General features: G+C 45.7%; 1 protein-coding gene across 6 annotated transcripts in view; it reads right to left on the reverse strand.

Annotated features, from left to right (window-relative positions):
* LOC124883813 (sodium/calcium exchanger 2-like) overlaps positions 1–15,071 on the reverse strand; it is a 238,931-nt gene that overhangs the window by 107,039 nt on the left and 116,821 nt on the right. For all 6 annotated transcript variants that reach the window (XM_047391167.1, XM_047391164.1, XM_047391170.1 and 3 more), the window contains one exon: positions 299–793. In XM_047391167.1, the coding sequence (XP_047247123.1) occupies positions 299–685 (387 nt within the window). In that variant the 5' untranslated portion in view covers positions 686–793. The remainder of the gene's footprint in view (positions 1–298; positions 794–15,071) is intronic.

The raw sequence follows: 15,071 nt of genomic DNA on the forward strand, positions 1-15,071 counted from the left end.
CTTTTTGTCTTTTACTTGTCCAGTTTTTTCATTTTTTTAAGCAGACACAGGGCAATATGTTACCAGTTTGTTAAAAAACATCAGAAATCCCATTAAAAACTTCAAAAAAACTTTCAGAAAGCCAGAAAAGCTGATAATGATTAGTTTTCAGTACAAGGCTTTCTGCTTGGAAGGAAAATAAGAAAAGAGTTGTCTAATTTTTTATATCTACTCAAAGGAGCGCTAAGCCATTCACGTGTCAGCTAAACTGGTTCTAAACACATGGTTCTGTGTTTTCCTCCCATCTATTTCTTCTCACCTGCGATGTAATGACCTCTATGGACGCCATGAAGCGGTCTGCGATGATGGACACTCCCAGGAACATGTACATGAGAGAAACAAAGTAGACCACGGCTCTGGCTACCTGATAACCGAGCCCGGGCTGGTCTGGCTTCCAGACCGGCAGCAAGATCCCCGCTTTGCACACCGTCTCCTCGTCACACTTATCCTTAATACCGGGGGCTGTGCTGTTTCCATCAGCCAGGGATGGAGCGAACGAGGAAGGGAAGGAGGAGGGCAGGGCTGCCCTCAGGCCAGGGTCAACGCTGGGCTCACTGCGCTGCGACTCCGGCTTGCAGGGAGGCAGCGGGGAGAGGAGCCCGAGGAAGAGGAGGAGGAAGGGTGCAGCAGAGGTGAAGAGAAACATAGCTGTGCTGGCTTCCCACGAGCAGCGAGAGGTTAGGACGAGGAAAGGATGATGGGATTAGGCTGAGGTTGGATCTGGGTAGAGCTGAGAGTGGTGCAATGAGCTCACCTGCAACGAGACAAAAAATAACCCCCTTTTTATTTTCTTGCTATTCTTTATAAATCAGAGTAATATGAAAAATAAAACTACAAAGATGTGTTGAAGCAGAACAAGAAACAGATGAAACAGAGCAGATATCAAAGCTCTTCAGATATACCAAAGACTGTCTGATTCTCACAGCGTACAACTCCACTTGTATTTTGTTTAGTGAAAACTTTTTTTTGATCACTGTGTTTTCTATAGTCATAGATCTATAGATTTGTAGCTATATTAATAATTCATATTTTTGGACTTTTTGCATCCATATATAACCCTCACATGCAGCTGCAAAGAAGAAGGCTTTAAGATGTCCAAAAGTGTCCAGCAAAATCCACAATCATGTTGCCACCAGTGCAGAGCTCAAACTTGCCATCAGATGGATATGAGTTCATCTGGAAGCAGAGTTTTTACAAGTAGGCCAGCAGAGAAGAAACTTCTATCCAAGGACACACTGAAGGAAGTCAATTAGGAATTAAAAACATAACTTTAATATTCTCTCTGCTAGGCACGGTGCTGGTGGTGTAGAGGTTAAGCATGGGATCTGTATATAGAGGCTACAGTCCTCGAAACGGCCGTCTTGGGTTCGAGTCCCGGACCGGAGACCTTTGCCGATTGTCTTCCCCTGTTTTGTGTCTGCCTACTGTTGGAAAAATAAAGGCCTCTAGTGCTGAAAAAAAACATTAAAGATCCTCTTTGCTGTCGTGCTTTTATTACCTCTGGTGACAAGATGGATTATTTTAGTTGTTATGGGTGTTTTTACTATTTTACTTTTTAAATACCACTTTCAGATTGTTTTACAATATTGTGTTTTAAAATATATTTATTTAATTTTCTTTCTGCTTTAAATTGTGGGACAAAAATATTCTCCAAGAGTAAGTTTTATCAGCAGTCCAGGAGCTATTTGGTAACGAACAATGGATTCTCCAGCAGCATGTATCACCGTGTCACCAGATTAAAGTGATAACCAAGTTGCTCAAAGATCAGATCAATAAATATTGGACTACTTGGTCTGGAAACACCCCATATCTGAACCCCACTGAGAACCGTAATTAGTTCTTTAAAAGCAGACAGAGAAACAGTAGCCAACAAACTGGGATCACTTCCAAGATCCAAGGAGGTAGGGAAGATGAGATAAGATAGACTTTATTTATCTCACAATGAAGAAATTATCTTATTACAGCAGCTCTTTGTAACACACAAGTAGGGTGCAAATAGTTAGGAAAATGTGTGGATTCATTGAAGAACAAGGTAGATGTGTATGTACAGTAAAAAGTGGAGGTCATTTGTACAAAGGTGAAAATGATTGCAGGCATTTACAAATACTTATCATTAATTATTATACAGTAGAATTGAACAGTCCAGTGGCGGCGCTCCTTCCTGCACTGAGGGTGTCTCTGCCGGCCACTGAAGGAGCTGCTCAGCTCCTCTACAGTCATCAATCAGGATTTAGTCCAGCAGATGTCATCACAGCAAATTAGAGGAGATATGAAGAAAATTCAACACTGGAGACACTGATTATTTACATAAAGAAGTCAGCCGTGTGTCTAGATTCAGGTCTGTCAAAATCACCAGCTGTAATGAGGTCAAGCTTTCACTTATGTAACTTAATGAAGACCCTTTTCAAACTCTGATAACCTCGACCACTGGAGTAGAAACAGCTTCATGTTACCAAACATTAAACATCAAGCCGGATAGGTTCAGTGTTTGGATTCTGCATGAAGCATTAACCCAGCAAACATGCTTGTCCTCCATGTTTGCGTTCTACTGTGGCGGCACGATGCACAACAAAGGATGCAGAGCAAATCTGCAATAAACCCAACGGGCAGGAACAATCCTGGAGTCAGAGACAAAACTCTGAGCTCCTGTTGTCTTTTCTCTTGACTTAATTTCAATTTTAAACATCAGCTGATCTTAGGTTTAAAAAGCTGCAGAGTAAGGTGAACAGACCCTAATGAAAAGCTTAAAAGCTGCTTTTCTGAGACTTGTTAGTCTATTTTACTTTAGGGCTCAAAGCTGAAACAGTTCAGTCACTTTGTTTCTCAGCTGAATTTTGTGGTGCTCTGGGCCTCACTGGTACTGCTACTACCACTGGTTCCTACAGGGCAAAAGAAAGAATGCTGACTGGGCGCCAACTGTCCGGTCTGAGTATAATTTACACTCAGTGAGACCGGGGCACTCAGCAGGTGTGTGTAAAACTAAATTTTTTCAATGCTGCAATGGTAAAAATAGTGGAGAAAAGGCATTAAATACACAAAATGCTGCTAAAGAGGATTAGTAAAGATGTAGAAAGAGTGAAAGGGGAAAACATCCGAGCCGAAGAAAGGATCAATGTAAAAGTGAAGGAGTGGCCGGGAGGAGGGAGAAGAGGGTTAATAAATAAGAGCAGGGATGGACGGGGAGGACCGGATGCCCCGAGGAGTCTCTGTCTGGAGTTTTCAATCAGAGTACAGCCCCACCGTGTTGTCATGGTAACGACAGGGGTGGAGATCAGGGGTTGGTGGTGGGGGGAGGTCCCTGTGGGATTATCGATCATAGAGAGAAAGTGGTCATTCGTCAGCAGGAGCAGGTCGGGTCCCAGGAGTGTGACCACGCACACACACACAGACACACACACGCATGTATGTATGTTGCTGTGAGGACGTTGCATGGACTTCCATTCATTTTCTATTGCTTTCTAGACCCTAACCCTGAACCTAACGCTAAACCTAAGGTCACAGGCATGCCTAACCCTAAACTTAACCTAAACTCAATTCACACCTTAGCTCCAAACCAAAGCATTAACCCAATTTCCATAGTGAGGACGTGGCAAAATGTCAATGGAAATTGTCCAGACAATGCTGGTTTGTATTTCTACGCATAATAGGACTTTAATTTAGTTTAGAAACTGCATTTATGCCTAACCCTAAACCACCCCTAACCCTAATCCCAACTAAACCTTACCTCTAAACCCAACCACTAACCGTAAACAGGTGGGTTTGCCGCATTAACACCAGGCTTTGGTCCCTGTAAGGCCCATAGGTCTTCAGAAGGTTGATAAATATTAAAAGGTCCTATTCATAAATGAGTATACACACAAACACATACCTGATGGGCTTCCTTCAAAGCAAGGATTTTCAATGAGAACTCACTGAGGTCCAGTTAAAAGAAATCCTTCTAGTAAAAGGTCCAAACTGAGGTCCAGCTTTTGTCTTGTTCTTACTTACCCAAATGTTCACAACTTTTAACAAAGTGCACTTTTACATTAAACAGCTAGCTATTTTATCATAAATAAAAGCAGTCCCTGGCAAATAAATCTAAGGCCTTTATTTCAGATTAAAACAGAAACCTCAGAATAAAAAAAGGTTTTAAAGTGCAAACAGGGCCTAATAACCTTTTTTTTCTCTTAAACTGAAGAGGACCCAGCCTAAAAATGGCTCTTTTTGTCGGGGTTCTGGTTATGTGTGTTGTTGTCCTGCCTGCTATTGTCTGTGTTTAGCCCCTAGTAAACGCTGGTGACCGTGGTGTGAGGAGACAGGTGTACACCATTCCCAATGATTATCCCTGGAGTATTTAAGCAGGAAGCGGCCAGCATCTCATTGCTCAAGTGTTAGCCACCCGTGGTACAAGCTTAAGCCAAGTATTATAGAAAAGCCCTAGTTTCAACCTCGTGTAACCTGTTTTTGTCCTCTTCAACAGTACTATACCGGAGACAACCTGGCCCTACCCAGATTTGCCACTGGCCAACCATTCCATGTTTACCTCGTGTTTCGGACAACGGGTGATGCCTGAAGGAATACAAGTCGCAACCAAGCTGTGGATCAACCGGATTTATTCATCAGCTGGCCGCTACCAAGCTACCTCCACCACCAACTACTCTAGCAAGTCCTGTCCACCCTCCACCACACTCCACATCCTACATCTGACACAGCTACAGCAGAGCCAAGCCTTGTCCTCCTGGATCGAGAAACTAAAGGGAAACTACGTACTTACCTTTGTTGTCCTAAGCTGCTTCCAGTTCCCCACATTTACTCTCCTCCTGGCGATTCTCATTCCAGAATATAGTAAGATACAGTATCAGTCAGCTTTTGTTTCTCAAGTAAACCATTATTCATGTTCTGTTCTCTTTCTCACAGTTGGTGAGTTTTCCCAACCGGTCCAGATCGAATAACTTCTTTCATCAAAATAAACTTATTAGTTATTCAGATTCTCCTGAGTGTTTTCTGCATGTGGGTCAACTCGGTTCCTAATACAATGAGTCTTTTAAGGGAAAAATGAAAATAGAGCCATCATTTACCTTTAAATTATTATTTTATTTTACTTTTCCAAATGGTTGGCATGGAGTCAGAGCCATTCTAATGCAGACATAAGTGTTTATTTGAGCATAGGAGGCACACAAGTTTTGAACGGCCCGCCGGAAGGATGAACATACATTTCGCTGTCCATTCATCTTTAAAACTGCGGTTTTCCGCATCAACCTTTCTCTTTTGGGAGCAAGCCATGCTGTCACCACTTCTGCTTTCACTCTGCTCTGGCAAGCTCACTGGGAAAAATTGGAAACACAACTGATTTAAACATTACTGTGACTCAGCTGCTGCAAACACTCCAGTAACATGGAGACAATGGTGTGTTTCAGTTGTTTTGTTATCTGATAACCTATAAAACCTTGGCACTGGCATTTTCTGTGATGTCTGCATTTAGCCTGAAGCAGCTGTGAAATACCTGACTAACAATTCATTTTCTGGATCAGAGACAGTGACAGAAGTGTGTGCTTCCAGGTCAAAGAGAGAGAGCTGCAAACCATGACATCTTTTACCCCCATTTTGTCAAAAGTGTAAAACATGTAGAAAGACACGGTTTTTGTTTTAGTGACAGTCATTTTCTTGTATCTCAACAATGTCCCATCGGTTTCAATAATAAGAAGCAACAGATCTCATCATTTACCCGTGTCAAAACTGTTTAAAAATGGCAGCAGAGCTTCATAAGGAGAAATAATACAGTTCTGACAGTTTACTGCACCCTGCATTCCTCTGCAGGTTCTACTCTCTGTCTCAAAGTTGTATCTCTCTCCAGAAATGATCGTACAAAGAAATATTTCTGGAGCCAAAACAGATTAGAGTGAAATCTAAAGAAGGTACAGCTGCTGGGGTTGTCATGATAGTAAAACTTCAAACATGATAAGAGAAATACTCGATGCTCGGTATTATTTTCAACACTGCGGCAACATTTTTTGTTTCTAACAAAGAACAGAAAATATTAACAATTACAACTAGAGAAAAATGTCATTGCTCCAATTAGAGGAAAGCCACTAAGTAGAAGGCACGTTAACCCTTTATTTATTTTATTTAGAATAAAAATATCAAATTTACATGGCAGTAGATAGGATAACACTGGGTATTATATGTGTGCTTCCATTGATAAACTGAAATTATGCCAATGAGGGACAAATAAAAGACTATTTTAATCCAAAATCAATATTTCAGCAAAACATGGATGTGGTCCATATAAATATATTCAGCCCTGTTTGATGTATGTTTCTGCTAATTATGCATCATATTTCCATTGGTGATTCAGTACAGTCAGCAGGGTAGGCTGGTACTGGTTCTGACTAGTTTCTGCTCTAATCGTCAGCTTCAGGCCAGGTCCACTGTTAATGTTTACTCTTTTTAGTATTAGCCAGATCAGCCACTAATTCTAGCAGCTAAACTGTGGAGTGATGGAGGGACACGCTGGTCATTTCGTAGCTTCACGATATAGCAGCCAGTGGAGCCATCTGCTGAGGGATATTTTTTTGCCTTAATCCGTAATCACTGTAGCACTGAGCGCTGTGCAGTGCAGTTAGTTGCAAACATTTAATGTTGCCTTATGTTATCTGGGAGGTTTACTACCTTTCTGTTGCAAATACCTATGAGACTGCCTATCAGGATATCTGCTGCATAGGCAAAGTACCTCCGAACAACACTTCAGCGTTTGCCTTGTTGGCTAAACAGTCACAAAGGCTCTTGTCTAGGTGTACTTTCTATGTTGCTGGACTTCTAAACTTCCAGCATCAGCTCACTGTTTGCTCTCAGCCATGAATGTTCAGTGTGATTCTCTGCAGGGAAGGTAGGAGCTGATTGCTTGTTATTGCAGTGCTGCTGTCTGAAAAGGGCAGGAACCTAGGGAGAATAGGTCAGTTTACATTGATTCTGGCACAAATAAGTATTGAATAATTCATTTTTCAGTATTGATTATATCTAAACATCGATTCTTGACAACGCTAATGCTTTGCTCTGTTCACCTGATCACTTCTGTCCAATCATGCATGTTCCCGGAAGTGCCTTAATTAGCCTCTGACTGTGATCTTTCACTCATCAGAAAAACAGCAGGCGGCTTCATGTCTGTTTAAAGTGTTGAGAGGACCTCTCAGAACAACCAGGTAGTCCCTGTTATTTGCCTCATTAAAAAGCTGGAGGACATACGTATGGCAAGCCATATTTCAATCTGAGGTGATAATTTTGCTTTTTCATAGTTGAAAACACATTGAAATGAACAACATCTGTCCTTGCATCACATTCACATCACATCTGTTTATTCAAAATTTATAACTATGAGTAAACCTATGTTATATTTTTTTAGAGTGATTTTAATCACACAGACATTGAGGGCCAGTGACTGTCCATTGTCTCTACATGCTCATCCAGGAGGAGTGAATGCTGCAAGTCACTGACTGGATGCAATCTGCTGGGTTTCCTTAGATAGAAAAACTTTTTATCTAATTAGAATAAATAACTGAATCTGACCCCTCCTTGAACCGTCACCTTAACGTGGTGGAGGGGTTTGAGTGCTCAAATGATCCTAGAGGCTATGTTGTCTGGGGCCTAAATGCCCCTGGTAGGGTCTCCCATGGCAAACAGGTTCTAGGTGATGGGTCAGACAAAGAATGGTTCAAGAACCCCTCATGAAGAACAAAATATCGAGGCACGTGACGTCGCCCGGTACGGCGGAGCCGGGGTCCCACCCTGGAGCCAGGCCTGGGGTCGGGACTCGTTGGAGAGCGCCTGGTGGCCGGGTTGCTCCTCGCGGGACCCGGCCGGGCCTAGCCCGAACGAGAGACGCAAGACCATCCCCCAGTGGGCCCACCACCTGCAGGGGGAACCGTGAGGGACCGGTGCAAAGAGGATTGTGTGGCGGACGAAGGTGGAGACCTCAGCGGCCCGATCCCCGGATGCTTAGGCTGGCTCTAGGGACGTGGAATGTCACCTCGCTGGGGGGGAAGGAGCCTGAGCTTGGGCGGGAGGTCGAGAGATATCGACTAGAAATAGTTGGGCTCGCCTCCACGCACAGCGTGGGCTCTGGAACCCATCTCCTTGAGAGGGGTTGGACTCTCTTCTACTCTGGAGTGGCCCACGGGGAGAGGCAGCGGGCTGGTGTGGGTTTGCTTGTTGCCCCCCAGCTCAGCCGTCTCGTGTTGGGGTTTATCCCAGTGGATGAGAGGATCGCATCCCCGCGCCTTCGGGTTGGGGAGAGGTCTCTGACTATCATTTCAGCCTACGGGCCGAGTGGTAGTGCGGAGTACCCTGCCTTCTTGGCGTCCCTGTCGGGGGTGCTGGATAGTGCCCCTCCCAGGGACTCCATTATTCTGCTGGGGGACTTCAACGCCCACGTGGGGAACGACAGTGACACCTGGAGAGGCGTGATCGGGAGGAATGGCCTCCCCGATCTGAATCCGAGTGGTGTTTTGTTATTGGACTTCTGTGCTAGTCACGGATTGTCCATAACGAACACCATGTTCAAACATAAGGGTGTCCATCAGTGCACTTGGCACCAGGACACCCTAGGCAGGAGGTCGATGATCGACTTTGTTGTCGTATCATCAGACCTTCGGCCGCATGTTTTGGACACTCGGGTGAAGAGAGGGGCTGAGCTGTCCACTGATCACCACCTGGTGGTGAGTTGGATCTGCTGGAGGAGGAGAAAGCCGGACAGACTTGGCAGGCCCAAGCGCATAGTGAGGGTCTGCTGGGAACGCCTGGCGGAGCCCTCGGCCAGGGATGTATTCAACACCCACCTCCGGGAGAGCTTCGACCAGATCCCGGGGGATGTTGGAGACATAGAGTCCGAGTGGACCATGTTCTCTGCATCTATTGTCGATGCTGCTGCCCATAGCAGCGGCCGTATGGTCTGCGGTGCCTGTCGTGGCGGCAATCCCAGAACCCGGTGGTGGACACCGGCAGTAAGGGATGCTGTTAAGCTGAAGAAGGAGTCCTATCGGCTGTGGTTGGCTTGTGGGACTCCTGAGGCGGCTGATGGGTACCGTGAGGCCAAGCGTGCTGTGGCCCGGGCTGTGGCAGAGGCAAAAACTCGGGCCTGGGAAGAGTTCGGTGAGGCCATGGAGAAGGACTACCGGTTGGCCTCGAAGCGATTCTGGCAAACCGTTCGGCGCCTCAGGAGGGGGAAGCAGTGCTTTGCCAACACTGTTTATAGTGGGGGCAGGAGACTGCTGACCTCGACTGAGGACATTATCGGGCGGTGGAAGGAGTACTTCGAGGATCTCCTCAATCCTGCCATCACGCATTCCCTGGTGGAAACAGAGGCTGGGGACTCGGGGTTGGACTCTTTCATCACCCAGGCTGAAGTCACCGAGGTGGTTAAAAAGCTCAGCGGTGGCAAGGCTTCGGGGGTGGATGAGATCCGCCCTGAGTACCTCAAGTGTCTGGATGTTGTAGGGCTGTCATGGTTGACACGCCTCTTCAACATTGCGTGGCGGTCGGGGACAGTGCCTCTGGACTGGCAGACTGGGGTGGTGGTCCCCCTTTATAAGAAGGGGGACCAGAGGGTGTGTTCCAACTACAGGGGGATCACACTCCTCAGCCTCCCTGGTAAGGCCTACGCCAGGGTATTGGAGAGGAGAGTCTTTACCGATAGTCGAACCTCGGCTTCAGGAGGAACAGTGTGGTTTTCGTCCCAGCCGTGGAACACTGGACCAGCTCTATACCCTCTACAGGGTGCTCGAGGGTTCATGGGAGTTTGCCCAACCGGTTCACATGTGTTTTGTGGACCTGGAGAAGGCATTCGACTGTGTCCCTCGTGATGCCCTGTGGGGGTGCTCCAGGAGTATGGAATCGGGGGCCCTTTATTAGGGGCCATCCGGTCCCTGTACGAGCGGAGCAGGAGTTTGGTCCGCATTGCCGGCACTAAGTCGGACCTGTTCCCAGTGCATGTTGGACTCCGGCAGGGCTGCCCTTTGTCACCGGTCCTGTTCATAACTTTTATGGACAGGATTTCTAGACGCAGCCAAGGGCCGGAGGGGGTCTGGTTTGGGGACCAGTGGATTTCGTCTCTTCTTTTTGCGGATGACGTGGTCCTGCTGGCCCCCTCTAGCCAAGACCTACAGCATGCGCTGTGGCGGTTCGCAGCCGAGTGTGAAGCGGCTGGGATGAGGATCAGCTCCTCCAAGTCCGAGGCCATGGTACTCGACCGGAAAAGGGTGGCTTGTCCTCTTCAGGTTGGAGGGGAGTTCCTGCCTCAAGTGGAGGAGTTTAGGTATCTCGGGGTCTTGTTCACGAGTGAGGGAAGAATGGAGCGGGAGATCGACAGACGGATCGGTGCGGCTGCCACAGTAATGGGGGCGCTGTGCCGGTCCATTGTGGTGAAGAGAGAGCTGAGCCGAAAAGCAAAGCTCTCGATTTACCGGTCGGTCTACATTCCTACCCTCACCTATGGCCATGAACTTTGGGTCATGACCGAAAGAACGAGATCACGGATACAAGCGGCTGAAATGAGCTTCCTCCGTAGGGTGGCCGGGCTCTCCCTTAGAGATAGGGTGAGGAGCTCGGCCATCCAGGAGGAGCTCGGAGTAGAGCTGCTGCTCCTCCACATCGAGAGGAGCCAGTTGAGGTGGCTCGGGCATCTATACCGGATGCCTCCTGGACGCCTTCCTCGGGAGGTGTTCCAGGCACGTCCCACCGGGAGAAGGCCCAGGGGACGGCCCAGGACACGCTGGAGGGACTATGTCTCTCGGCTGGCCTGGGAACGCCTTGGGCTCCCCCTGGAGGAGCTGGAGGAGGTGTCTGGAGAGAGGGACGTCTGGGCGTCTCTGCTGAGTCTGCTGCCCCCGCGACCCGGTCCTGGATAAGCGGAAGACGACGAACGAATGAACTGAATTTGACTGAACTGTTCAATGATTAGGATTAACTGGAATGTATGAACCTGACTGTTGTGAAGAACCTTGAGACGACATGTGTTGTAAATTGGTGTTATATAAATAAAACTGAATTGAATTGAATTGAATTTAGTTTTGTGCTACTGTTTGTTGAAATGAGATCCAAAGAGCCGTCTGAGGAAAAAGTTCAGTTCATCAGAAAAAATTTTGGGAGGACCTACAGCACGTTCTTACTACTGTTGATACGAAAGTGAACACCTGAACAATCAGAAACAGAATCCACATGTTTGACTTTCACAGCAGGTGTGCAAGGAGAACACCTTTGTTCTCTGAGAAAAACCTGAAGGTCAGACTGAAGTTTGCCAGAGAAAACATAGTCAAAGACCAGGACTTCTGGAATCATGTTCTTATGACAGATTGGTCTAAAACTGAATTATTTGGACACCAGAACAAAAGACAAGTACCGCATTCTAGGAACACAACCTCATATCACATGTGAAGCATGGAGGTGGAAGTGTTATGGTTTGGAGATGCTTTGGTGCAGCAGGACCTAGCCAGCTCACCATCACAAAATCAACCAGCAAGAAAAGCGTATCCATTAAAAATGACACTTTATCTCCATCATGTGAAATGATGCAATTTATTTCCAGTAGGACTTTTACCTCAACATTTCAGAGTGAAGAACAGAGCAACACATCATCGTATGTTGAAGCTCTGCAGGGTTAAAAGTTCACAGCTGTGAGGTGCTGCAATGACTCAGGGACAGCTGTCACTCTGAGCTGCTTAAACATCAGTCAGCAGCAGTCCTTGGAAAGCATACAGTACTAGCTGCAACACAGAGACAACTCTGAGGAGAAATGAGGGTTTTCTGTCCTGGGTGCTTCCTTACCACTTGCTTTCTTTCTGCCTCCTTCTGTCCTTTTAAAACACACAACTTTGCTGCAATTTGTCAGAAATTGTCCTCTTAATAACTTGCAGCCAATGTAATTCAAACTTTCAGAGATAAATTACATCTTTGTTGGAGGCGTGAGTGACTAATAAAAAGAGAAACAGCTACAGCAGCAAGGAACAGAAATTTATCTCAGAAAGAAAGTTTTAATCAATCTCAAAGAGACTTTACCTGGCTAAATAAAGACCATGATTATAAGCATTATAGGCATAAGTATCATAAGCAAATTCACATCACAACTCTCTCTCATATTTGTCTCCACTTTTCCTTTTGATCCAGCCATTGTATCATAAAGACTGATGAAATTCATATTGACACCATATTCAAAATTTATTGGCATCACAAACGTCAGTCATTTATTTAGTCAATTTATAGGTTCATGTCACTATAGTGACTATGCCTGATTTATGGTCCACTTGATGGCGCAGTTGACTCAGCTGAGTGGAGTACTTGTACTCGTTGTCTTCCGCTTCACCCAGGACCAGGTCACGGGGGCAGCAGTAGAGACACCCAGACGTCCCTCTCCCCAGGCGTTCCCAGGTCAGCTGAGAGACATAGTCCCTCCAGCGTGTCCTGGGCCGTCCCCTGGGCCTCCTCCCGGTGGGACGTGCCTGGAACACCTCCCAAGGAAGGCGTCCAGGGAATGAGTCGAGCAGTTGGATGGAAAGCCTCAGTGCTTTAAGAGAGTTTATCTCGCCATCACCACTTATTAGGTTAACAATATACCTTTTTAGTTGAAAAGCACTCACCTCTTCCTGGTTTGACTCCTCGGCAGGGTGTGTCAGCAAAAGGGCCCTGCCTACCTGTTCCAGGTGTTGCATAAAAGCTATTGGAGCAAACCAATAGGATAAGGAGGGTGGTGCTTGGAATATTTATGCTAAATTGGATGTATAATTTTTATTGACCTTAGATTTGTTTAGTTGTAATGATTTGTGCTTATGTAAATATTTATTGGGTGCCATTTATTGTTTTGGTGTTAGTTTTGTCTAAATCTTCTTTTCTGATGATTACGTTTTATGGTTTCTTCCTGTAAATCACTCAGAGTAGAATTATTAAGCTATAAAAGGCAGATAGCTGCTTTCATTATAAGATGGTGTTGGTGTACACATGACCTACAGTTGGACAATAAATCCGCCTCAAACCTCATTCATCGTCATGTCTCTCCATTTAACACTGAGCCTCCGCCGGTCAAAACTGACAAGTGGTGTCAGGAGTGTGGCTTTTCAGGGAACCAATGAAGCAATGATGCTGACAGGTGGAAAAAGAAATGATAATGAAGTAAATAGTCAAGAGTGTGCTGCTGCTATGGATAGAGCAAAAGCAGGAGCTAGCTCTGGTGATAAACTGGATGAAATGGAAAATCTTGTCAAGTCATTAATGTAGTCTCAGACTGCATGAGACCAGCAGATGGAAAAAGAATCAGCAAGTCAATAGCTAAGATGGAAGAATTTACACCATCAGTTTCAACAATTTCAGGCTCAAGCGAAGGATTTGAAAGACAACCAGCCACCAGCTGCACAGAGAAAACCAAAGCTGCTCCCATTGACTTCTGATGGCGACACTGAGAACTTCCTAACATTGGCCTTGACCGGAATGTGCTGTCCGACTGGTTTCTCTGCTTGCAGAAAAAGCAGGGAGTGCTTATGTTTTGATGGACATTGCTGACGTAAGATGGCGGCGCGCACAGTCGCAGCGCCTCGAGGCTCCCAGCTACTTTCACACCTTTTTGTATTTATTCTTTTTGTGATGCACCCATATCACAGCAACCCAACATATACCCGCCAAGACCATATAGACATTGGATTTCAGGCAAAAACGGACATTACAAGCACCTTCTCATTGTCACCCCATGATTGTTGTCGGGCCCGACAAGCGCCAGAGACAGCGCAGGGAGAGGAAACAGAAGCACGGATGTGTCAGGATGTGATGTTTTGGACCCGCTGGAACTCTGTGCCTGCTGGGGACGACCCCCTGGTCGCCCGCCTGAACTCTGTTTTTGTGGCCACCTGCAGCTCATACTATCAAAGGAACAAAAGGCTCATCCAGACGGCGTGCACATCATCGCTGGGGGCTTTAATGAAGAACAACACACGGCTGTTCTCCCCAAAGTCCACCAGCATGTCAAATGTGCAACCAGGAGAGAAAACACACTTGCAAATTACATGCACATTTTTGCTTTTAACTTCAGCGAATGTGAAATATCGCCCATACTTCCAACCTTCGAATGCTGTCTTTGAATTTACATGACTCCCCTCCATTGTCATATTTCTCTGTTGCTGTTGGTTTACTCTGTCTGTGTGGTGAAAACCTGCCTACCTGATGTCTTCTCAGCCACCCAGCGTCACGTATGTTGGTATTTGTCCGTGCCCCCATCCCCCACCTGCTGCTTTTTCCTTAAAGCGCTTTAAAAAACACTCACTGCAGCTGCGGGAGCAGCAGCAGACTGTGCTCTTATTTAACCCCGCTTTTTGAGTTGTAGAAACGCATCGCGTTACATTGTAAATATCATAACACCGTTATGTAAATGAGAAAAGTAATTAGTTAGATTACTCTGTTGCCGAAAAAGTAACGCAGTTACTAAGGACGTTATTTTGTAACGCCCTTGCTGGTTACTACTAGAGCACAGAAAGCACAAAATCCACTTCAAGAGTTACCATTGTATGATGGGAAACTGGAAGACTGTTCACTAAAGCCAGCCAAATCCAGAGATCGAAAGAGAAAGGACATGTTTTTAGCTTCAGCCAAAACAAAGGTGGAAAGAAAGATGGAACCCTGCCTGTTATTTGACTTTGATATTCCCATAAACATTTCTGCATATCAGAGGTCAGACCCAATGTTAAAACCATGTTTTAATAAGGTCACCGAAGTTGATTGGCAGGAGCATGGCAAAATAGGTGCCTTGAAAGATGCAGCATGTTGTGAGGAATGGTGTTTTTCTTTTTTTCAATTCTCTTTTTGTTAAAATTATTTATGGTTTACATGTTTGTTCACATAACAATTTAACATCCCTTTATCTGTACATTACCGTCAATTTACATCACCTCACAAACATAATTTCACAACCATTACAGAGAGGGATGATTGGTTCTCCCTAAACAATATCGAGGATTAAATTGTGAAATATACAAATACAAGTCATTTTCTAGAACAAGAATGTGGGGATGTATATTTGTTGTACC

This window comes from Girardinichthys multiradiatus, chromosome 18 (genome assembly GCF_021462225.1).
Source record: "Girardinichthys multiradiatus isolate DD_20200921_A chromosome 18, DD_fGirMul_XY1, whole genome shotgun sequence".
NCBI lineage: Eukaryota > Metazoa > Chordata > Actinopteri > Cyprinodontiformes > Goodeidae > Girardinichthys > Girardinichthys multiradiatus.